General features: G+C 45.3%; 1 protein-coding gene across 2 annotated transcripts in view; it reads right to left on the bottom strand.

Moving 5' to 3' along the window:
• Window positions 1-20,767, bottom strand: part of TOX3 (TOX high mobility group box family member 3) — a gene marked incomplete at both ends in the record, with an annotated part of 105,862 nt that extends 85,095 nt beyond the window's left edge. For both annotated transcript variants that reach the window (XM_082862402.1, XM_082862401.1), the window contains one exon: window positions 20,681-20,767. In XM_082862402.1, coding sequence (XP_082718528.1) covers window positions 20,681-20,767 — 87 coding nt within the window. The remainder of the gene's footprint in view (window positions 1-20,680) is intronic.
• Between the last annotated feature and the right edge of the window lie 2,620 nt (window positions 20,768-23,387).

The raw sequence follows: 23,387 nt of genomic DNA, 5'->3' as shown, positions 1-23,387 counted from the left end.
GGGTGTCCACAAGAACCCCCGTCCTCTGCCTCGTCAAGGCTCCATGACTTTGCGTGATGCTGCCTCCTTCCCCCGGATACCCACCCTGAAGTTCTGTTAAGGTAAAATTCCCAAAACAGTTTCCTTACCTGGAATGATCATTATAAAAGAAAAATTTTACTTTGTTCTATTCTGGTTTCAAAAGTCTTAAAAGGCATTATATTTGAGAAAAAAAACAAGGTCTTGGGGGGGTGGCTTTTGAAAAAAAAATATACAGGACCTGACTGCCACTGTATGTGCTGAACTCACTATACCTAATCAGCTACAGTAAATAAAATGACTGGGGAATCTTTCTGATGAACCCAAAGGTTGATGACTGGAGGAGGAGGGCTATCCATGTATTTGTTAAAGTGTAACGATCCACTTGAAGAAGTTTGTGGGGTTGTTTTCTCTTTTACTTCTGCCCTTTTCCCTGAAGCCCTCCTACTGGAAAGGAAATGGGAAAAAAAAAAAAAAACTTATCTGGAGTCCAGAGCACCTACCTAAATTACTAAGACAGTAGAACACATACAAAATAAAATAATAAATCAAATTCTACTTCAGGCATCTGGCCGCTTGCTAAGAAGCATGCAGCCTGCCATCAGCAACTTTACCAGCTATACCTAGAGGGGCAAACATTAATTTCAAATCAGTGGCTATTGTCAAGCATGTATGAATGTATTTCATTGCTTCTTTGTGATCGGTGACAGTGGACTGGTAGGTTACAAAGGCAGTAACTAAAGGGAGGGCCTCTTCTCACGCCTCTGCTACTTTCCACCACTGGGAAGTCCATCCGAGTCCCATGGAGTGTAGTACACATGCGTGCGCGCGCACACAGACACACACACGCCCTTCCAACATTTCCCAATATTTTTGTATTTTCCCCGCTCCCTCCCTTCCCTGTTATAAGTGTTAATACTATATTAATTTATAACACAAACCTGCCAGGTAAATCCAAAAGGAAAAGAAAATGAAAAAATGTACGATACATCCCATTGAGAGATACCCACAACTGAATTATTTGTGCCTCTCTTTAAATCGCAAAAATTTTGGTCTGCCCATAAAGAACTAAATGTTCATTTGTTTTCATTTAGATCTTCCAGGATTGGCTCTCCAGGAACTGCCCATATTGGCCAAAGTAGCTACTTTTATAAGCTACTGCTGCCTCTAAGACATTCTCCCACATTCCCATTGGCTTAAGTATTCTCGTACTTTTCTCAAATTTGTAGCTGCCCAAGTTTAATTACCCCAGAACAATCCAGTCATCGACAGCTAACTGAAAGAGTGTGGAGTTTTTCTTCCCCCATAAATCTATTCATTGAGATTCCACCAAGCCTGGAATGTCCAGGGAAAGATTCAATAATCAGGGGAGAAATGAGTTGCAGAAACTCAAAGAGAACAGAATAGCCAAGGCAGGAGATTACAAAGCCAAGCGATGAGGACTCACTGAATTAAACATTCTTAAGCAGACTTACATACATAATGAATTGGTCAATTCTGTCCAATGTTTCTGAAAGAGATTACCCTTCCAACAAGCCAAACGAGTGTTCAAGGATGGTAGCTCGGATGGATTCCCGAACAAAATAAGTGTTAATCACTTTATCTCCCCCGATCTTTTTTTGTGAAGAAGAGCAACTTTTCATTTCCATAAAGCCTTGAACTCGTTGGCTGGTAGGGGATGGGGGTGGAGCTGCGGTTGAGGGAGGGCTGGTTCGAGGATGCAGACAATGAAGTCCCTGAAAAGGGGGATTTCCTGACAATAAAACCCTCCTGATCAGGGCAAGAGAGGGGACATTGTTGTCTGCAGCGCTCCCCCTTTCCTTTGGGAATTCCAAGCATGGTGGAGAGGGGAGGGTCATGGTGACAACTGCTCTGGGAAGGATCAGCCAGGTAGGCTTTGCGATTTATTGCTTGCGAAACGCTGGACCACCACAAAACATTCGTTCTTTTAAACACATTGCTACGGGTTCCTTAAGACATCCTGTCAGTTTAAGGAATGTGAAAAGTAATCAGCCTATAAAAACTTTAAGCAAAGGGCCACCGACTATTAGCAAAAAACCTCCCAACTAGTTATGACCGGAGATTTTTCTGTACACCAGACACAGTGCTGGGTTCTGAGGACAGAGCATCCAATAAGACAGACATGGTCACTGCTCTCAGGAGCTCACAGTTTAGAAGGCCGACGCTATTTCTTAAGCTTCTATGCGCGCCATACCGTACAGAGTAGCCACTGCAAAATATCTGAGGGATGAATGAAGAAAAGACTTCTGAGCTTGGGGTTCACGTGGCTCAAGACTAAAAAATAATAATAACAACTAGCAGGTAGACTGGGAATGACCAAATATATGAAATAATCAACTGGAGTGTGCCCCCCAAGTTAGAAGAAATGGGACGAGAAAGAGAAATAACCCTGACACCCAGATCCTATCTGTTATTTCATGCAATCACTGCACAGAACCAGTCCTTGGTGGTGTTTTAACAATTCACTCCAAATAGCTTTGTGACTGACTTACTTCAAGTATCTAGAGACACAGGTGAACCCTAATTGAGCCAAGTCCCAAGTTCATGAACACTTATTCCAATTATTCCCTCTAGTGAACACAGACCTTCTCTTCTCAATCTGCTATATCACACAGCTTTGCAAATTCAAAAGTTATTTCTATTAACCCAGAGAGAGCCCCAAACAAAAGAGAGAGAAGGAAAAAGAAAGAAAACAGTTGCCAGATGTCAAGACAAGTGTTGATTCTTTTACCTGGTCCAGGGACTTCCTTCCCTGGTGACTCCCCACCAGATGGACACTGGCCTTCTTAGCTATTCCGAGGCACACACAGTGAGGGAGCATCCTTTTAGCTCCATCAGGCCCTAGAGAAATAACTGCCCTATATTTAGATAAATGCCCTTTGTAACGAAGGAATGATTCATCCCAGTTAGCACTTTCTAAATGACAAAGCCACAGAGTTTTCCAAAATATTCCTCTAGCTCAGTGGTTCCCAACCAGGGGCGATTTTGCCCCCCAAAGGATATTCGGCAATGAGACGGTTTTGGTTGTTTTACTGGAGGTGCTACAGGCATCTAGTGGGTAGAGGCCAGGGTTGCTGCTAAACATCCAAAAATGCACAAAAAGCCCCAAAACAAAGAATTATCTGACCCCAAACATCAATAGTGCTGAGGTTGAGAAACCCTGACCTAGTTATATATTAAGCAAAGAACAGAGGGTCCACATATAAATGTTTAAGGTGTAAAGTCCTCCAAATAGTTCTGTTCATATGTCGGGATATTCTGGGGCAAGAGTCTTTCCCCACCGTCTATGTTCCACAATCTATCCGTATCTTAAGAAATTTACCTGATCTTCGGCTAAAAATAATATCCTAGAATAATAACGATGATAATATGTAATCTTAATGAAGTGCTTAGTATATAGACAGTTACAGTCAATATTTACAACAACACTATGTTATAGATGGTCTACCACTATTCTCTACAAAGTAAGCTTATTTATTGCACACAATGATCCCATAGAGCAGCTGGGTTTATAAGTCTCTAAAGTGTTAGTGCTACGGGGCAGGATTTTCTCTGTTTCGTTCACCAATGTCTATCCACCACCCAGCAGAGTAGAATCCCCATTTTAGAGATGCGGACACTGAAAGGCTCAGGAGCGAGCTGGAGATCACAGAGCCCATACGTGGTGGAAAGTGGCTCGAACCTGGCCTCTGCCCACACACCCTGCCAGCCTGCCAACTGCTCGATATTTGGAGTCATTAAAATCCATTAGACCTCTTGGGCCAACCTTAGATAAACAACCTAAGGAGGAATGAGTCAGGCTGCTTTCCAAAGTTACCAAAATAAAGTTTCCCACTTTTCAGGAAGCTGATTAAACAAAACAGTGGCACCAAGACAATGGTAAAGTACATCTGCATTGCCATGAGTCACTTTAAAGCAATCTAAGCGGGTGGCTGGTTTTATGAGAGGTTAACTGCTTCTCTTAATTTGGGCAAGGCTCACGTGGCATCAGGAAGGCTTCCCTGAGCCAAGACAGCAGGGCTTTCTCAAAGATCAAATGCCCTGGGTGTGCGCAGAAGCGCTTTCCAACCCCCAGGGAGCCAATTCATGGCTCCTAGGATGCATGTGTGGACCAGTCTCCACTTGACAACTGGTCCAACAGACCCCCAATGCCGGGGTAATCTTAACAGTCTTCAGGTAAAATTAAAACTACATCTACTCAATTAAGATAGATGCTAATGATGGCAGGATGTGAACATTTAGGAATTAGTACTTTTTGAATGATAAGAGAGCTCAAACACTGATTTGAAGGCTCAGGGGCTATCCCAATTTCCCTGTTTTCATCATTTCAATAGATTCCCTAACTCTGGGGGAAATATCCTAAAGGAGATGAACTCTGGCAAGCGCTATAAATTGCGAGTTATACCCGTCCTTGTAAAAAGACCAAAAGGGGAAGGGATACGTTTGTTTTTTATTTTTACAATATTGACACAACCAGTAGACTTTAATTTCCTAAGTGGAAATTTCTCTTGTAAAAAGATACTCAAAGTATTCTTGACACTATGCAAACATGCTCGTTGTACTTAGAAGTATTTTAAGTATTTATTCATAAGCTGCTTTTCTCCACAAAAGAATTGGGTGACTTTTATTTGTTTTTTGGTTTTTTTTGCGGTACTCGGGCGTCTCCCGTTGCCGAGCACAGGCTCCGGACGCGCAGGCTCAGAGGCTATGGCTCACGGGCCCAGCCGCTCCGCGGCACGTGGGATCCTCCCAGACCGGAGCACGAACCCAGGTCCCCTGTATTGGCAGGCGGACTCTCAACCACTGTGCCACCAGGGAAGCCCCTGGGTGACTTTTAAAAGTACAATTGATTCTAAAGAGAGAGGTAATATTTCTAAGAATCAAGGCAAAAAAAATTTAAAATAATAAAGCCAAGGTGACCAGCACTCAGGAATGCACATCCTATTCTTCTGAATAGTTACTAAATAAGTTTCATGCTGGACTCCAAGCTTCCTGACAGCCAATGCAAAAAAATGAGAATAACAAGATTAATAATATTCATTAAATAAAACCAAGTGATGTTTTTTCCAGCTCTTCCTGATACAGTAACCTAAAAAGATCCTCTGGTAAGTCATCCTAAAAAAAAAAAGACACTATGAATATGTAATGGACTATAATTAAACAGAACCCCCCAAAAAGGATGTTCATGAAACTATTATTCATAATTCCGCTCAACGCGAAGTCCTAGGAGTGTGTAATCAACACCTGAGAGAGACCCAGTGAAGGCAAATGTGGAGTGGGGTGTACAACAGTGTGTCGTCCTAAGCATTCAGCTCTCAGGCTGGCAGAAGCCTCACTTTAAGTTAGGTTATCTGGATGAATGGATGCACTGCATCTTCTTCAGGCCATTCTCCATAAATATATTATTTCTTAAAACAGTTTTTAATAGGGACTGAGCACCAGATTTAAGGGACTTCCCTGGTGGCACAGTGGTTAAGAATCTGCCTGCCAATGCAGGGGACACGGGTTCAATCCCTGGTCCGGGAGGATCCCACAGTCCGTGTAGCAACTAAGCCCATGCGCCACAACTACTGAGCCTGAGCTCTAGAGATTGGGAGCCACAACTACTGAGCCTGCGCACCATAACTACTGAAGCCTGCATGACCAGAGCCCATGCTCCCCAACAAGAGAAGCCACCGGAATGAGAAGCTTGCGCACCACAACGAAGAGTAGCCCCTGCTCGACGCAACTAGAGAAAAGCCCGTGCACAGCAACAAAGACCCAACACAGCCAAAAATAAATAAATAAATAAATATTTTTTTTAAAGAAAGGACCATCATTTCTGATAAGAAACTAAAGGACAAGAATTCTGCATCAACCATCAAGTATGATGGCCAAACATCATCAGAAAAAATTTTCCCAGAAAGTTAAATTCTCATATACGGGTTATGCTACGCTGGGAAATTTTAGTAGTCAGGCAATGAGGTGTTGTCTATCGTCCAAAAGTTATCTGTTAACTTAGGGTTGAACTGGCCTCTTTAAAAAAAAAAATACCCTTTTCTTTTTCCTCTCCACATCTGGACACTGTTTTTTGTCTCTCTTTCTAGATAAGAATCTTCTCGATCACTCTCAACTCTTGTCACTCTTCTTGTCTTCTTTTGTCACTCTTCTTACTTTTCGTATTAGTCTATCAGAATTCTTTAGCCTGACTTGGTTTTCCTTCACTTGGTTTCTGCCCTGAACTTCCAGAAGTTTCACCTTAATAAACACACAGGCTCAAGAATCGTAGGGAAGTGGGATGGATGCCAACTACAACCTGCCATCTTGCACCTGCTCGAGTGCCAGTGTTTTCAAAGTGTCTAACCATGAAGAGATATTCAGATGATCAAAATGGTATCTATCACAACTACAGTGTTTCCTAGGAATCTAGGATTAAGACAAGCCATTAAAAAAGGGAATGTGTAGTATAAAATTTAGCCCACTGGCAGTTAAGAACCTGTTAAGTCAAAGCCAGAATTGGAAACAGTATTTGAAACATTATTAATTCAGACAGAGCAAGGCTATAAGGCCACCAAGAAAGTTATCTACTGTGAACAACTGGGCTTTGAGGGCCAGCAAAAAGAGCTATTTCAAATTAATATTTTCAAAACAACTGATATGTCTAAGCAATGCACGAAAATATTAAGACAGGCAATCCTACTTTGTGCTGCTGATCTATGACCACTGAAATGACCCTGAGCAGAACTCTAGTGTTTAATAAAATTCAACAATCTTTTTCTAAGGAATTTTGTTTTTGCTTAATGTGGTTAACTTTGATACTAGATATGGAGGGTCTTCAATGTCAAGTTGAGGACAAAGCAATTTATCTTGTAGGCCAGTACTCCCATATCTATTATGCATACTGGATTAATTTAATTGATATATACATACATTTTTTAATTTTAATAGTTTTGCATTTATTGTATCGGTAATTTTTACATGTTGCCAGCAATACAAGGTTCCCTTATGCAACAGTGACATAAGTTAAAAAGTGAGTCAATGTAAAAACATTTTTAATAAGTAATACTGGTGGTATGTAGATACGGCCAAAAGGAGGTGGCAAATCTGAGAAAGCACTGGTATAAACAAAGACGAGCCACTGGAAGTGCTTTTAGAGGGAGAATGATGCTTAGACTAATATCCTTTTGAGGGATCAAACCGAAGTGGAGCGCAGATTTGATTGCAGGCGGGAGAAATTTAGAAAATACAGAGTCAGGGAGGAGCTTGTGGCTATGGCTGAGGCCTTGGCTAGGACACTGGCAGTGGAAAGAAAGCAGACAGACGCAAAAGAGGTCATGAGAAGAAAAATGAAGACGGCATGAAGAGTTATTGCCTTAAGAGAATGAAAGGGGCCGAGTAATCACAATTAATTTTTTGTATCCGAAAATGATGAGGGCATTGAGAGAAGTAGTAAAAACTTGAAGGGGAGCTCTGGGGCAGAGGGATGCAGGTTGCCATATGGCTTATGTTTGATTTAAACTGATGGCAGACAGGGAAGTGGTGATATTCTATAGAGAGCTGCCATATAGGGGATGAGAAATGTAGATCAAGCCAGAGATGAAGATTTGAGGCCTTGGGGAAGACTGCGAAAAAGGCCCCAGTTCTTCCACCTCCCTGTATCCACGCCCCTTTGTCATGTGATTTTGCAGCAGCTCCTTTCAAGAAATGGAATCTACCTCCCCTCCCCTTGAATCTGGCTTTGGGCAGTAGAACGTGGTAGAAGGAACAGAATTTCTGAGCCTGAGCTCAAGGGCCCTCTGCACTTCTCAGAATGCTACTACCATGCAGGCACTTGTGTACATCTTGGCATGCTGGAGGGGAGAGACTACACGTATGTGCAGGAGAAGCAAGGGGCCCCAGTGGACAGTCAGCCAATCTCCAGAAACAGAGCCTCACAGCCAACCTGCCACTGCCCACAAACACATTAGAGAATCCAGCCAAGATGAGAATAACTGCCCCACTGGGCCCAGACTAAATTATTGACTTGCAGAATCACAAGTAAAACATGTTTTCTGTTTTAAGCCACAAGGTTTACTTTGTTACGCAGCAATAGATAGCCGATACAAACAACATCAGAGAGGGAACAGCTAAAGGCAGAAAGCGAGATCCACATACAAAGTGAAAATAATACAGGGGCAAAAGAGCAAGAAGCCAAGCTTTGGGAGGACATTCCCACCGCCTGGGAAGAGGAGGGAAAGCCACAGACAAGACAACAGAGCAGGAGTACCCAAATATGTCAATACAATATTTGGGAACCAGAGACATGGGAGATCACAGGACACAGAAGGATAGTCATCAGGAAAGCATAGCCCCAGGGCTCAGAGCAGGATCTAGCTTAAGTAGGCACTTCACATTCTTGCAGGAATGAATGAAGTTTGATCCGGCAAGGCAGAGCTCACAGGAGAAGAGGAAAAAGGTAGTGTCAGTAATGCAAGGAGGAACAGAAGCAGACCGCAGGGTGTTGAGGTGGGCCTGAGTGGGAAAGACATGGAAGCCCAGGGAGAGACTTCTTGTTTGTGCCGTTGTTCAGAGAGATGTTAAAAAGGGGGTCCATAGAGTCAGACAGAAGAGTCGATGTGGATGGTCCTTTCTCTAGGACTCACAACTATCAGCATAGACAGGACCAACAGCAACAGCATCACCTGGGAATGGGTTAGGGATGCCAACCTTCCGGCCCACCCAGACCCGCTGATCCGCATTTTATCCTGACCCCCAGCTGACCTGCATGCATATCCCTTCTGCGAGGTCCAGAGACAAGGAAGAAAGAATGTTTAATTACATCTTGAGAAAGTCATTCTGTTTTGAACTCCTTTCAAGCCTCCAGATAAAATCAAAGCCAGAGTCTCAGTCTGGTGCTAACACATCTTCCACACCTCTCTAACACTTGCAAATCCCCCTTTTCAACAAACAGAGAGCAGAGCCTGAGGCCAGCAAGGTCTCCGGTGAGCTCTCCAGAATACTGTTTACTCCCCTGGTATTTATCTTTAGGATTTTCTTCTATGTCTGGGAAGTGATAGGGTTTTCCATTTGAGATGGTCTTCATTTCACATTAATTTATGTAAGGGAAAAAAGTGACTTAAACAAAACCATGACATGTACTATAATGTGGATAGAATGAGGAGACAGCCAAAGCCGTGACAAGTGAGGTGGCCCTCAACAAACTGTAGATTGGAAAATCTGTAGTGGAGGTCAGAGGACATCTGGGCACATTTGAAAGTAGAAAAAGGACTAAGACGTGAAAGATGGGAGCTGTCCGCAGAACCAATATTCAACAATCAGAAAGGGAATGACGCTGTTGGGGGAATTTCTCCCAAAGAGTAGAAACTGCTCTCCTCTGGGTCTGGATAAAAGAGAGAAGCGGTTCCTACACGAGTGAGGATGACACATGAGCAATTCTTAGCAGATAATATCAACGTTCCTCATGAAGTGAAAGATGTGAGTTCCCTCCTAAGAGTGAGGGGAGAGCTGGTCTGACTGTGACTTAAAAAGAGCGGAGACGACTTGGACTCTCCGTTTGGAGAATGTCCAAGAGAATAAACAGATAAACAGAAGGACCCAAGCACACTCAGAGAGCTTTCATTTTTAGAAAGGAAAACGGACAGTGTTCAGTTACCCTAAAGTTGAGAAATGAGGCTGACCAAGGGCTGACACAGCCTACACAGCAAAAGGAGAGGGGGCTGAGGAAGCTGCCGTGTCTTTGCCGTCAAGGTTGCATGGTCAAGGGTAAAAGAAGGGGGCCGTGTCTTTGCCGTCGAGGTTGCATGGTCAAGGGTAAAAGAAGGGGGCCGTGTCTTTGCCGTCGAGGTTGCATGGTCAAGGGTAAGTGAGGAGAAAGGGCGTAAAGAACTGCAGGTTTCTGGGGAAGAAGATTTGGTGAATGTGTGGATACGATGAGTCACAGGTAAGCTGGGTTTGATCAAAAAGGAAATCCATCAGCTGAAAAACAATCTAGTTTTAAAAAACGCAACTGAAGACTGACTTGTGCGCAAAACTCTATTACCCAGAGTTAGGACCTGAGAAATGGCAGTGTAAAAATTCAAGAGGTATTTTGAAAAGAAGAAAAATTTGGGCCTAAAATATAGGTAATGAATTAATATTAGGACATGGGATTTGCAGTTCCTACAAAGACACAGATCAATCATCGGGTATTTTAAGCATGCCCAAAATAAAACCCCAAAGCTGAAGAAAGGATTGAAAAGATAGCACAGTGTATCTCTTTCACCAAAAGAGGACCCTCCAGGAGCAAATAAAACCGAAAATATTGAACGAAGTTTAGCAAAATACAATATTACAGTTTGTTCACAAAATCTCCAACTTGGAGATACCCAGAAGGGTTCCTTGGACCTCACCCATCACTCACTCATAGGCACTCACCCCTGCTTCCGCAGTAACTGAGTGTTCCCTGGGCACGTGGCCAGCCACAACCTGGCAGTCACAGGTGTGGCCATGTGTCTCAGTTCTGGCCAGTGAGAAGGAAGCAAGTGTCCTGTGGCAGCCTCTGGAGACCTCGCTTGACCACATTTCCTTCCTGCCGGGTGGACCATGATGATGACTGGCATTCTACCTTAGACCATAAGGACAAGGGTCACATGAAAGCTGGAGACAGCTTGGGTCCCAGATGTCTATGAAGCCCGCATAACAGCCCAGAACTACTTACCTCTGGTCTTCATTAGGGACAAGAGAAAATCTATCTCATTTAAGCCACTGCTTCTCAAGTGGTTTGGGGGGTGTTACTGTTGGTTCGGGGTTTTTTTTGGTTTGTTTTGTTTTTATTTGGCCGCACTGCACAGCTTGTGGGATTTCAGTTCCCCAACCAGGGATGGAACCCGGGCCCTCGGCAGTGAGAGTGCAGAGCCCTAACCACTGGACCACCAGGGAATTCCCTCAAGTTTTTTTTTCTGTTACTTGCAGGTGAACCCTAACTAACAGGCCCTTCTTTGCCTACATTGAAGTTTCCCCTTCCTTGACCATTTCTGGAACACTTTCACCAAACCAACCATTGGCTTCTGCCTAGAACATCTCCCTATGTACACATATTCTCACACACACACACACACACACACACACACACACACGAATTTCATGAACACTCACATATGCACACCTGCTCTCCTACCAAACTAGAGGTCTCTTGAAGGCAGACCACATCTAATCTCAGCACCTCACAAGAAGTGCATTCCTAATAAATGCTTGGCAAATAACAATGATGACATTTGCATTAAATAAGCACAGGCTATTTCTGGTTTCCACAAAGAATAAGAAACATGGACAACTCAAATCCTCAAAAATCGTCAAAATCGTCAAGCTCCACTTCATTTAGCAGTTTAAATGGACTTTTTTCTTTTTTTTAACTACCTCATGCCCACTTCCCTTTGCTGTGACATCAGCGTTTTGCTCTCCCTCTGAGGATCCATTGCTCCCGACTCTTGGCCTATGTGGTTTCCATGGGGCTGCCAGTATGCGCCCCTGATCCTGAGATGGGTATGTGATGTTGGGCCTGGACACATGACCCAAGTCTGTCCAATGAGACTCAGTGCAGAGGAGGTACAGAAACAAGCAGGGAAGAGAATCTCCCCTTCTTGGGGAAGCTGAGCTGTGCAGGTGTGACTTGGAGCTGCTACTGAACATCTTCCCACCACCCAAGTATAACCTGACTGAGAGAGAAGCTGAACAGATGAAAACAGAACTAATATAAAGGAGTCTTGACAGCATCCCTTTGTAACACCTGGATCCAGCTATGCCTGAAGCAAAACTTATAACCCCTTTTCTATTTAACTCATTTTGAGGACTTTTCCCCACTTGGAGTCCAAAGAATTTTTACTTATACAACAGTTTAACCACTTCTCCATTAAACATTGTTGTTAGAATTTTTTGAGTAAGCCAAATAATGAGTTGAGTTTCTCCCTGGAGACAGGCATAAAGGAGTAGCAAAACAGTCTACTAGTACGCTTTATGAGTACTCAATAGTTCTAAATTTAACTCATCCTTTTTTCGAGAAAAACCAACTTCCAACCAAACATACATATTTCACAAAAGTGTTCTAGCCAGGTCAGCATTTGAAACTTCTCCTTCCTATATCTAGAAGATTTTTTAAAAGAAAGTGGAAAAATTTTGTTATTCTGCAGCACACCAAAATCCCCTGCTCATTATAAATTAGCTGTAGAAATTGCTGGAAAAATCTCACATTATAGTACAGTTACACTACATCAATTTAAAATATTTTGAAAACTCACTTCCATTACAATATTTAATATAATTCTTCTATATATACAATTTATAGTCAATGTAGAAAAGGTCACATTAAACTCGCAAGATATGGAATAGAAGGGCCCACCTTAAAATCTATCTCCTCCAAAAGAACGAATCTATATCATTCAAATATGTATTTAGAGTGAAATCCAAACACTTCTTGATGTTGGCCAATTTCTTTAACTTATGGATTATCAAGACATGACAAGTATTCTTTTATAAACAAAGTAAAATTAAATTAAGATTAAAGATAGAATATTAGTCATACAAGAAGGGATATTTTCCAATGGCTAATGTGTTTTATACAAGAGTGGAACCTATCTAAAAGAACATGGCCTCCCAAAGGAAGGGATTAGGATACAAACCTAGGAAACAAAGAAAATAAAATGACCTACTACAAAGAGAGAAGATGAAACCTGTCAGAAGCTCATGCAGACCTTGAATAAAAGCCTCTATTCCTTTTATTTTAATAGGGTTTTTTTAAAAGAGTGCTGAATCCACCTTTAAAATACACTGAATTTATAAGCATACTTAGCAGAAATCCTGTCCTTCCTTACTAACCACACTCAAAACAGATTCCCCAAGATACTTATGACATCATGAACATGTCACAAAATCCAGTTTGAAGTTGCATCTCTTACACAAAGAAAAACACATGAAATGTTTTAATTCATAAATGGCTGACGTGGTTGTAAAGTATGGTATTGCAAATTTTGCATTATTCCCATTTGATGATAGCCATTTAAGACTGTTTCTTTCCAAATAACTGTTAAGCTAGAAAAGATATATCATCACACACACACACATACATACTCCTTTTTTATACCATCCTTGTCATGGTACAGTAAGATTTCCAAATTTTCGGAGTTTCACGTGTTACGTCCTAAAATACTGCCTCCCTAACTGGGAAGTTGGATTACCAAACACCGCACCAGCCTACCCTCAAGACCAAGGATGCGTCCTTGCCACCCCGTCTCCTTACTCTTAGAGAAGTGACTTCTGTTTCCAGCGCTTTATCACTTACAGGAAGCCCCCGACTTTGGTTCTCCAACCCTGAGCTCTCTGAGTTCCAAGGCACGGGTAGGTTCCAGGGCACCTACTTGGCATCTCTGTGGGAATGTTCCACCCAAATATCCCATATCAGTGTTATCTTTCCTTCAACCCCAGCTTCTCCTCTGGCCTCTCTGCTTCTGTTCGAAGTCTTAACATTCATTCAGGTCCCCAGTTCAAACACCCTGAGTCGTCTCCGCTTCCTCTTTCTCCTTCCTAAGCTACAGAGATGCTCTGTTCCGTGCCCTCCTCTCCTTCACGTCCATATTCACATCTCCTTAGTTCAAATCTTTCTCACACCTTTATCTCGACTGGCTAGTGGCGTCCTCCCTGGTCCCCACTGACCGCCACCTCCTGTCGGGCCCCACGCTAATCTACTCAAAAAGTCAGATTCATCTTCACAAAATTCAACCCCTACCACACGCTAGCCCACTCAAAATTCTTCAAACGTGCTCAGCAGCAGACACGGGTGTCCTTCCAACAGCCTCCTTCCTTGCTAACAGAGCGTAACATCAATTATGCTCATGTGACAAGTGTCCAGCCCCAGGGGATGACATGGGATTGGTCTATGCTGATCACAGCAGTCCCCTTCTTCTTTGCCAATGACTGTCCTAGGGTGGGCATGTGATCCGTTTCTGAACAGTAAGATGAAAGAGTCTAGTGGAACTGTTTCCAAGAAAGCTATTCTTTCTTAATAAGAGATGTGTAGAAAGAGAAAGCGCTCCTTTACTACCACTGCCACCCACACCACTGCCCTGCTTCTCATTTCGCATGCTATCATGTGAGGATGTGACGCCTAGAGCTACAGCAGCCAACCTGTGACCATGAGGAGAATGTTGAAATTCCAAGGATGGCGGAATAAAGAGAAAAGTAAAGGGGGTCCTTGAAGACATGATTGAACCATCCAAAACAGCCTGAAATGGCCCACCTGAAGACTTACTAGTAAACAAATGTCTTTAGGGTTTATGCACTGTTCATTGTTTATTCTGTTACCTGCAGCCCAAAGCATTCTAGTTGATAAACTTACAAAGAACAAACGACTTCCCTTACCACTGAAGGCCCTCTGTGCCATGCTACTCACAGTATGACATCATCACCTGAGAGCCCCACCCCAGACTTATGATGCAAAAACTCTAGAGGTAAAGTCCAATGGTCTGTGTTACAGAAAGCACTCTGGGTATTACTCGTGTATGCTCAAGTTTGAGGAGCACGGCTCTATAATATGATCACAAATTACTCTTTTCCATTTCATCTACTATCCTACATACCGCAAGGAACACTGGGTCTGTATTTCTCCGATGACAGTGACCTCATTTCACTAGGTCTGAGCATCATTTGATGCTCACTTAATTTCATCTCTTTCTAATCAAAGTTTTCAAACTCGAAGCCTCCTGGGACCTGAGAGGTATATAGAAGGCGAAGTGTGAGGTGGAGGGAGTGGAGAGGACCACGGTGAACTGTGGAGTACACAGCCATCTGAATCAGGGCAACTAGCAGACGATGCCATGACAGGGTACAGGTCCAGCATTTACGATGAAAGAAAAACTGGAAATCCAGATTTATATGCAAAGATTTTTAGAAACAGACAACTAATTTATTTTTTTAAATACTGGTGCAAAGTAAACAAAACAAGTCCTCAAGTGGATTCAGTGTCTCCCTGACAGTTTGTGACCTGGAGTAGACAGTTCTTGAAATAACCACACATACTTTGAAGGCTGTGGCCACGTACAACCGTTGACTTCACCTGAAATGACTAAAATTAACATTCTTTGGCTAACTGTATATTAGGCTTCACTGAGCACATGGTTCTCATCAATATTCCACTGGTTGACGTGGAAAAATGGGGAGTTTCTGGACCTCAAGCTTGTGTCAGCAGGACTGCTTTATCCAGTAGTCACCATAGACTGGACACCTAGAACTATAAGCTTCTCAGGAGCCTACAGAAATGTTTAAAATGTAGAAAAAAGTAATTGGCCACACAGCACAGAAGTAAGCGTGCGTGCACGCACACACACATGCTACAAAATTAAAACTAATAGATGCTCAATTAAATGCCTACAAAATACAAACATAAGCCACCTAATCAACATCAACTCAGATATGGTATCATGTCATATTGTATTAAATGCAGGATGTGGAGGGGAGCCCAAATCAATAGGGCTTAGGAATTGCCAAGGGCCTCAAAAGGCCCTGAGTGCCGACCAGGAACCAACCATTCTGTCCTAGGTCTTGTCTTCTTTACAGCAATCACAAACTTCGTACCCAGTTTTACTGCCCCTGGACATTGCTCACTTCAGGATCCTCAGCCTAAAACAAAGTTTCCAACCAGAGCTGCGTGTGGGAATCACCTGGGGAGCTTTTAAACACACTGCTGCCTGGATCCCATCCCCAGAGATTCTTACTGAACTAGTCTGGCTGAGCTTGAGTATCTTCTACAAGCCTCCTCCTACCCGACCATGGCTGAAGCCAGGGCTGAGACCCCACTGTCCTAGAAGCATTTCCAGAAACATTCTCTGAGAGAGTCATCTTTCCAGTTAGGCCATCTTGATTTTCTTTCTACTGTCTTGGCTTGGAACAAAGGAAGATCACGGTACCATCAGTGGACTGATCATCTAGGACAGGGGTTGGCAACCTTTTTCTATAAATAATAAATGTTTTAGGCTTTGCAAGCCATGCAGTCTCTGTCACAATGACTCAACTCCGCCACTGTGACATGAAAGCAGCCCCAACAAGATGTAAACAAATGAGTGGGGCTGTGTTCCAATAAAAGTTTATTTATGGACACAAAAGTCAATTTCATGTAGTTTTCGCAGTCACGAAATATTCTTCTTCTTTTGAATTCTTTCAACAGTTGAAAAACGCAAAAACCAACCTTAACTTGCAGACCATGACCTGTGGGCTGCAGTCTGCCAGCTCCTGACCTAGAATGACTATTCCATTGGTTTGAGACCATAAAACTAACGAATGATAGAATCCAAATTATTAGATTAGAACTACACTGAAAGTGGTTAAATTATACCTCCTCCACTCACTCAACTGAATTATCCACATAGTCGAACACTGTAGTAGAACTGCCCACAGAGTCGAACGTAACCTAGAAATGATGTATTTAAAAATGATTTTCGAATCCTCATCTGCATATGAGTTTGTTAAGACAAAAGTTGCAAAGGAGCAGTACACAGGCATGCTTTGAGGGTCCCACATAATGATTTCACGTATTTGTTAATTTGCAGCCAATACTTAAAATTCAGGATATTTCCCATAAAAACCCAGATTATCATTTTCTTGAAAAAAAAGAATTGCAGAATGTGGAGATACTGGGTCAAATGTTGGCATGGCAACAATCTACTAATGCTGAGCAAGGCTCCCCCTTTAAATGGGGCATGTTCTCCACTTGACCACAACCTCTAGCTTCATGAAGGTTAACTGGCTGTCCCAACAGACAGAGTTTATGACCCTTGCTCTAAGGTCCCTAGAAGAACCTTTCATTTCTTTCACAATGTGGTTTCCACATCTTGGTTAAACACCTGACACGGAAATCTCTCAATCTGCTCTCAAAATTCAACACCCCCATACTCCAGACCCTAGAAATAAAACCATGAGTTCTCATGCTAGTGCAAGACATCAACTTAAGGAGAGTTTCAATCAAATCCCCCTTCCCTCTCAATATGTTCTCAACTTGAGCCATGGGCTTCAATAAGGTAGGCCAATGACAAACCACCCTTCAGGTCCTCTTATTCTTCAGGCTAGCCAAGGTAGAGGCCCATGAGGCAGAGGGAAAGTGCTCACATCAGAACAGCTTAATTAAGCAGTGTGATCAATAACACATATAATAATTAGGAAGCAATGTTTGGGCCAGATGGAGTTACAACAGCATAGGACTATTCTACATAGGGTAAGACGTCAATAGCCGTATTTTGAAAGGGGGTGGGGAAGCCCTAAGAATATGCAGAAAAGCTAGTAACTAGAGTTTAGTCCAAATTCATTATTAACCCAATGCGTGATTGTACCTGGCTTACACCCACATTAAACGTAACAGTGTATTTGGGGGCGGGTGGGTGAGGAGAGCAGGCTTCTGACCACTACATGCCGATTGATACGTTGCATATTAGCTTCTTACTGGTGAAGACAAATTGAACCCAGGGAAAGAAAAGTTCCAGATATATAGACAATGGGTCACTAATTCACTTGAATAACATAAAGCTTTTTAAAAAAAAAAAGATATAGGTGTTAGTTTAATTTGTTAGCTGCATCAGAAAAAGAAATGTTCAAACAGTAGATTTTCCACTTGAAATTAAAATGGAAATTAGCCCTGAGGAAATAGAGATGACTTTGAGTTTATACATCAGTGGCTGGTTCATGAATTATTAACTGATTTTAATGATCCTGGCTATATTTTATTTGAAGTTATTCTCCTACTTGCAATGACTTTTGAACCCTCAAAACTCTTTCATCCATTCTCCATAGACAGAGTACACACTTTCATGAGCGCTGACATTTAAAAAGGATCCATATACTCACAGAATGTGAAGATAATACACATGCATATAAGTTATACAAAGGACTCGGGTCATTTGTTAAAGAGAGAAATGAATGAAACGCTATTATTCACGGTTTGTAAATAAATTTAACGATAAGCGCTAACTTTTCCCTTGTTAAGCCTGGAGCGGAGGGTTCTGTATTTCTTCTAAAGTTTCCCAGATGGTCGTTAAAACAAGAAAGGGCAGAAACAGACTTTCTTTGAAAGCCATCACTTCCCATCCGGAAAGATAACGCACATGATCAAAAGTTAAGTCTTAAAAGATTAATGATTACAGGTGTTTTCAAATAAGATACATGCATGTCTTTGTACGCTGGTTTTTACATTTTCAGTATAAATCTATTGAATAACGTCACTTCAGACACACAAGTTAGCTATGAAATGAAATGCTATAAACCTTTAACTAGCACTTGCTGTTTTATACCCATGAAGTTAATACTTCTTCTTCTACTGCATTCTCCCCATAAGGAAAAATTACGGGGAGTAAAGTTGGGTTTTTCACTTCTGAAATTAAGAGTAGGAAAATACAGTATCGTGGCTCAATTTAAAGATTATTGTATTTTTATCTGCAAGGAATGAAATGCAAACATCCCTTAAAATAAGTACAATCTGATTTCTACCAATATTAAGCACTGACTTTCATAAGTTGGGTACACAGAGCACTTAAGACGACAGATTGCTGAATAACTAAGAAACCGAGTTATTTCAGGCGAATTGCTGCATTAGGAAAATATGACAGCAATCCATCTTGCATCCTCACTCCTGAAACTGAACAAGCATCTCAATAAATATTGTCTGTTTGCAAGCTTTCTAGGCGCTCCCAGAAGTAAACGTTCTGAGTTTAAATTGACTCAAAATAGCCTTTCTCAAAAAATAAAAAGAGACACACACAAAACACCCACAATTTCCTCTGGTCCCTTGAAGTACCCATGGGATCCTTGTGAACAGAGAGATTTGCCACGCATTGCAGTGACTGGATTAGTACAAAAGGTTTCTATTTTGGTGTCATTCGAGTGTTGCTGATCTTAAATCAGAGAAAGAAGTAGTTACATTAGGCAAGGTAATGGCTTCCAAAAATAAGAGCATGCCCAGCTATACAAGGCTTGAATACACAAGGCTAAGTTGTAAGGAGATAAATAATACCCCACTGGAACAATTAGGTGGATTCTCAGAAACACTACATACTTAATTAGGCTGCCTAAGTCCCTAACTGAGCATACATGGGAGACTTTTGAAAGCATTTAATAACTTGAGTAAATCCAAAATCAGAGGCCTGAAACTAAACCTGAACTCTGGCTACAGGGATAGGCCTTTTCTTGCTTCTCTTTCAATGCTTAATGTTATCACTCTAGGAATTTTGAGAGCATGAACGCCCACCATCACCAAAGGGTTAAAACACACTGAATGATGTCCCTTCCTTCTATACTTGTTGGGAGGCCCCTCCGTGCCAGGCGCAGAGCTGGGTGATGATGACACAGGGCAGAGGGGTGAGGAAGAGAGACCCTAATGGTGTTTCACAAACTTCAGCACTGGAGTTGGGAACGGAGTATAAACAAACAGAAAGGAACACGAGCCTCCATCAGCCACGGGGCACAGCAAACTGTTCCTCACTCTTAGATACAAATCCTCCTCTTCCTGCTATGTATTCATTAGTTTTGTATAGCACCTTTCTTTCTGCAGGCTCCTTATTTCCTCCTCTGTTATCCAAGCAATCATAAACAAACTGCGATTTGAAAGAAAAAGGAGGGGAGGAGGGAGGGGCAGGGGGGAAGGAGAAAGAAAAACCACATTCAAAAGGCACAGGCCAGCCAGAGCACAGCTCTTTCTCTGAATATCGCCCTCGGGGTGATGTTTCCTCTAAAGCTTGGCCTTGGGGGCTTCAGGAAAGGATTGAGAACGGGAGTACGCGCTGCGCTGGCCCAAGGGCCGCGGTTCTCGCACCGACTCGCCGCTCCGAGCTGCGGCCAGCTGCCCTTCTGAGATCCACCTTTGGCCACCTGAAACGCTGGGTCCTCGAAGTTGGAACAGGGGGAGGTGAAGGAGGTGGGGTGACCCAGGGCGTGGTGTGGAGGTCTCTAACCCTGATCTCCCCGAAATGCCAAACTTACCCCTCCCCCAAAAATGAAAGATAAGAAGCCACTAGTGCTAACCAGGGAGGGGCGGGCACCTCCATTGCATGGTCCAGAGCGCCCTAGCGAGAGGGCAGGAAAGGCCACCTGCGGGGGTCCCACCACTTCGCGGCTCCCCTCTTCGAAGACCCCATCCAGGGCACGCTCAAAAGTTAGTTCCTTTCCTTCGCTAAGCGGCCCTGGGTCCAGCTCTCGGAGGCGTGGGGGAGGTGAGATGGGCTGGGAGGGGGGCGGCGAAGTCATCAGACCACGAGATGGGGGACTCCTGCGTTGCCCCCTTCCCCCCGCAAACTCAGGGGAACTGCGATCGTGTTTACTAATAACAACAACAAAGAATCACACGGGAGTCCCCCCTTGCAGTTCTTGGGCTGCTCTTCTTTGGGGCAGCCAAAGAGCGTCGGCCAGGTTGGGGGGGGAGACAGTGGGAGGAGAGGCGGAGGAGAGAGGGAAGCGCCGGCTGAGGGACAAAAAGGGGGGTGGGAAGGGGGCAGAAAGAGTAGAGCGGAAGAGTTGGACAGAAACGAAGGCGCAAAGGGAAAGGAGCGGAGAGGGGAGAGAAAAGTGAAGCAGGCGGAGATCTGGACCGCGGGGCGCGCCCGGGATGGGGAGGTGGCCCCCGACCCGCCGCCCCCCGGCCCTGGCCCGGCCCGGTCACCTTGCTGTAGCCGTAGTACCCCAGGCACTGCGCGAAGTCCAGGCCGGCGGGGTCCCCGGCCGCCGCGGGGTAGAATCTCACATCCATGCCGGAGCCGGGCCCGGGGCCGGGGGCCGGGACTGGGGCTCGCCGGGACCGGTGCCCGCCTCCTCGAAGCCGCTAGATCCACCGTCGGGGGCGCCCAGCCGGGGTTGTCCGGGGGCGGCGCGCGGGACTTGGGCCGGAGGGGCGCCGCGACCGGGAGCCAGAGGAGCCCGGGAGCCGCGGCCGCCGCACACAAAGGCGCGGCCACGCGAGCCGCGAGAGAGCGGGAGGCGGCCCGGGGGACGCGCCCCGCCGGGGCACCAAGGCAGCGCTGCGCACCGGCCGGGCGCCCGGGGCGCGGGGCGCGGCGCGGGGGCCCGGGGCGGCGCGGCGAGTTCAGGTGCGCGGGGCGAGGCTGGGACGACGACGGCGGCGGCGGCGGCGGCGGCTGGCCCCGCTTCTCCTCCTCCTCCCCGGGCGGACTGAGGAGAGGAGCCGCGGAGACAAGGGGCCCAGCCCCTCCCCTCCTTCTCCCCCTCCTGCCTCCCTCCGCCGCCGGTCCCCTCCCCGCGCCGCCGCCGCTCCGCCCCTCCCACCGCGGGCAGCTGGCGCGCCGCCCGCCCCGCCGGTGCGCTCTCGGCCCGGACCGCCTCCGGGCGCGCGGACCCCGCCCCGCCGGCCCCTGCCCCGCGCGGCCCCTCGCGGCTCACCCCGCGCCTCGCGCAGCCCTCGACCGCCCCGTCGCCCGCGCCGCGGCCTCCCCCTCTCCGGGGCCCCTCTTCTTCCCACCGCGCCCCCCTTCCCTCTCCGGTCCTCTTTGTCCCCGCTGCCTCGGAGCGCTCCTCGCTCCCCTCCTTCCTCGGCCGCTTCGGCCAGTCCCGTGCCCGGTGTGGACCCCCGCCCCCTTTCGGACCACCGCTGCCCTGGGCCCCCGGCTCCTGCCAGCAGCATCCACGCGCCGTCCGCTCCCTTCCCACCACTCCTCTTTCCCTCGGTTTCCACTCCTCGTCCCCATTCCTTCCTCGTGGGTCCCCCGATCCCTCTACCCCACTCCGCCTTCCCCCACGAGTGTCCCCTTCTTGGAGGCACCTAACCCAGCAGGTAATCTGCACGATTGCCTCCGAAGAGCCGGGAGCTGGGAGCCCCGTGTACACCTGTGGTGTTTTCCAGGAGGGGTATGGGGGCCTGACCTTTCACAGGTAGGCAGACTTGAAGCTCCCCGGGTTAAGCCTCATGTCGCTTCTCTTCGTATTTTCTTTGCTCTTGTTTGTATTCGAAAGGCATTTGAGTAACTGGATCTAGGCGGATCACTCACCGCTCTCTGAGAGAAAATGTCCCTATTTTCCTAAAAGGTTCTGGGTGATTAACTTCTTCACAGTGCACTCACCCACCCCCCTCTTGATTTCTTTCTCTTTCTTTAAGCTACATCTTCCCGCCCCCCCCCCTTGCTTTGGGTTCATCTGACAGTTTGGCCCTCAGCCTTGGCGAAGGGAAGGGATTTGCTACCAGATGAGAACGTTAAGGAGAGGCTGTGAGATTTGCCCCCCTCCCCAATATGGTTGTCTGGTAACTACTTTAACAGGAAGGGAGAAATTTACAAATATTTTAGCTGACACTCACTCACACTTTCGTCCCTGATCACACTTTGCTGGCCCACGGCCTGAAGTTTTTCAGACAAGCATCACAGGACTTTCTCTTCATTTCGTCTGTTCTCCAAAATAGGCACCCTGGCTTGGTGACACCTTGTGTATGTACCTTTGCCCAATATTATCGTTCTGGAACCAAGCAGGAAAAATAAACTTCAATTAGGCGAAAGTTTGTGTATTTGCTCTTCTCTTAGCAGAGTCGGGTGTTTGGAGACTGCGTGAGAGAGCGGTGTGTATTCAGGAAAGGAACAACTGCTTACGTTGTCGCTGGGTTGACTCCAATCCCCCCCTCCTGAAAAAGCTTTGGTCTCCTCTCCCGAGTCTCCATTTAACGTTGACAACCCAGCGGCGCTCCCTAATGGCCCAGCGGGTTGCACAAATTGGCAGTGAGCTGAGATATTATCAGGACAACACCCCATTGAGCAGGTTCTTGAAACGCAGAAGTGGAGGCCCTTTCTCCGGGCCACTGGGCGCCTGTGGCCTTTCCACCAATCAGAGCTGGAGGTTGCAGTGGCCACCTGTTGTCTCGCAAGAGTACATCTTTTAAGTTTCACTATTAGTATTTAACAATGGCGTGGAGTGCAGCATCTGGCCACAGGCGAGGAGCAGCCTGCTGATCTGAGGTACCAAAAAAGAAATTATATATTTTTTCCAGATAGTTGTTAAAAGGAGCCCCCAAAAGGCTGGGAAGCGGAGTTTTTCTTTGCACACTCACATTCCTCACCTTCTGCTCATTCTGTCGTGCATCTGGAGCAATCTGAGCTTGATTACAGAGGATGAAGCAAAGTATAATCAAAGTTACATAGAGACTGAACCTGAAGTTGTAATCAGACCTCGAGGATCAGGAATACAAATATTCGCACTGGAAACCCCACTAGCTGCGAGACGGGGAATTGCATGTGGGCGCCTGCGTGGCACTGAACGTTGAGCTGTGGAGACTAGAAACTGAGGGGTCAGCCTTCTCCCAGGAGGCTCCCAGGAGGCTGAAATGCCCGCTGCTGGGGATACCACCTCCCGGCCATTGTTGTGGGAAAGGC

Source organism: Leucopleurus acutus (assembly GCF_964270905.1).
Source record: "Leucopleurus acutus genome assembly, chromosome: 20".
NCBI classification, from domain to species: Eukaryota; Metazoa; Chordata; class Mammalia; order Artiodactyla; family Delphinidae; genus Leucopleurus; species Leucopleurus acutus.
Note: the sequence above shows the minus strand (reverse complement) of the source record. Positions and strands in the feature narration are given on the sequence as shown.